Source organism: Frieseomelitta varia, unplaced genomic scaffold, assembly GCF_011392965.1.
Source record: "Frieseomelitta varia isolate USP_RPSP 00005682 unplaced genomic scaffold, Fvar_1.2 scaffold_363, whole genome shotgun sequence".
In the NCBI taxonomy this organism is placed as follows: Eukaryota; Metazoa; Arthropoda; class Insecta; order Hymenoptera; family Apidae; genus Frieseomelitta; species Frieseomelitta varia.
In genome coordinates, this window is record NW_025110105.1 from 83,411 (window position 1) to 85,725 (window position 2,315).

A 2,315-nucleotide genomic window follows, 5' to 3' on the forward strand; every position below is an offset into this window, starting at 1 on the left:
GAGAGTAATCAGATCAATGACGAGACGCGTGCAGGCTTGTCTTCAAATGCAAGGTAGTCATTTCGAGCATCTTTTGTAAAAGTAATTAAAGCAGAAAATTCATTACATCTAATAAACGAAGACAGATAGGACATATATATTTATATGACTTATTTTTCATTATTTTTAGGCGTACAACCAGCTCCCGAAGTGGGTCCTACAAGTTACGAAACACCCTGTATAATTCATATCTGTATTAAGAGAATTAGAGGAATAAACAGGCTTTCCATTTCATCGAAAAGAAAAAAAGAGAATTGCATCTAGAAATTTAGAGTATCGCACGAATCTGAAGATCGTACGTATTTTCTGCTACTGAAATTTAGTTGGAAAAAATTAAAAATTTACATTATTCATAATCGTTAGGGAAAGTTGAATTTCCCTTTTATGCGGGCAATTTTTAATGCATCGTAATTTCGCGAGCAAGCATTTTGCATACGTTATATATTTTTGCAAATTCCGTAAATTTGCACTCTGTAAGTTCTCATCGCCTTGAAACTTCCCAACGAACGCGTTAAAATTCACAGTCTAGTAACTACCACGAGGCCGCGATTGAAAACGAGAAAACTTGGTGAATTAGCCTCTCCTCTTGGGTCGACTCGGACGAAACGAGCGGCAACTCTTTTTCCTTTCGGTTGTAACGGCTGTTGCTCGTGACCGCGAAACCCACCAACCATCCGATGGTTTTCGAGTTTTATCGCCGCTGGCTGAAACACTCGGGCTGATACGTTACACGTGGCCAAACGATACACCGGCTGCAATTTTATTTACCCGGGACTTTGAAGTCGTTCGAATGCCCCATCGTGCATCCACGTGGGTTGATGTATATTCGAGAAAGACGTTTCCAAAGGAACGATCATAAAAAAAAAAACTGCGCAACGCTATCTTCTTCGGGGAGTATTTCTACCGTTTTATTCTACCCCGTTCCCCTACGCGCGGAAAATTCTCGCGAGTCTTTCGTGAATTTTTTATTCGCGAAATTTCACGAGAATTTTGAGAATTCGGAAACTATTTTACGAGTATCGTTAATAATTTATACGTAACCGAGAATAATATATATATATATATATATTCTTATCGCGTGATTGAACTGCACGTGTGCATACATGCTCTTCGAATTTCCATCAAGATTATATACATATATAACACATATTCTCTCTCTTGTTTTAAATTTCGAATTAAACTGCCGCATTTGTACTACGTTCTCTGAAATATGATCTAGCTAAACTCTCGAGATCTCGTAGTCGTGGCAGCTGCCACAACGAGACACACTGTACACCGGACATAAGTATTTAATTTCTAATTCTTTCAATAACTAATCACTCGACCTTCGATCGAGAGTGTTTCATCATTTAATTTCATCCCGTCGTTCTATCATATAAATTTAGTTAACGTATCCTCTGTCAATACCTATACCTTTCGTTCGAATTAAATTCGCATTCGCAAGAGATTCAACCCGAGCTTTAAATTCGACATTCATTGATCCTCGTAGCATCCAATTTCCTAATTACCGAATCCTCTTGTGAAACGAAGCTCGCGAATCACGCGCAGCAGCCGCGCGTCCTGACACCCCTAACCACCAACGTCGTCCGTAGACGCTACTTAGCCGCGCGGACGCGAGGTCCTTGGACGGCTCGGTTCGGATTCTTAAATGGCGCGTAACAGGTGGATCGAAGGGTGTGCGCGCGGTCGCTTAAAAACAAAAGCGGCGGCCGCCGGTTCTCTATCCGGTGCGGCGTGAGTGCGCGCACGTTAAAGCAAGAGAAGGATGATAGTAATAGTACTAGTAGTAATAGTAGTAGTAGTAGAAATAGTAGTAGCAGCAGTAGTAGTAGAATAGCAGGATTAAACTCACGTGTCCGAGCTTCTCCTCCTTCCGCCTCTTGGGATCGCTCTCGAGGTCGGGGGTGCGGCTACGGAATTTCTCCGGCGGCGACACGGATCGTCGGAGTCTCTCGTCGGTGAGGGCGATCGGTTTACGGTCCTCGGGCGTCTCCGCGGCGGACCGGTGTTGCTGCAGGTCCGACGGTTTCAGCAGCGCTTGCGCCTGTGCTTGGACCGCAGCCGCGGCCGCCGGATGCGGCGGCGGAGCTAGATGAGGCGGCACACCCGCGGCTGCGGCCGCCGCCGCCGCTCCTGCGAAGCCCAATAGACCTGCTGGCGGAAGACCGCCGACCACCGCGCCGTGCGGCAGTTGTTGCGCGTGAATCTGTTGCTGAAACAAGCCGACCATCGACACGTTCTACCTTTTTGCTTTGTTCTTTTTCCTTTTTTTTTTT

At 45.2% G+C, this 2,315-nt stretch overlaps 1 protein-coding gene across 7 annotated transcripts in view; it reads right to left on the reverse strand.

Annotated features, from left to right (window-relative positions):
• LOC122530898 (protein groucho) overlaps positions 1 to 2,315 on the reverse strand; it is a 131,051-nt gene that overhangs the window by 64,271 nt on the left and 64,465 nt on the right. For all 7 annotated transcript variants that reach the window (XM_043658287.1, XM_043658286.1, XM_043658281.1 and 4 more), the window contains exon 9: positions 1,892 to 2,251. In XM_043658287.1, the coding sequence (XP_043514222.1) occupies positions 1,892 to 2,251 (360 nt within the window). The remainder of the gene's footprint in view (positions 1 to 1,891; positions 2,252 to 2,315) is intronic.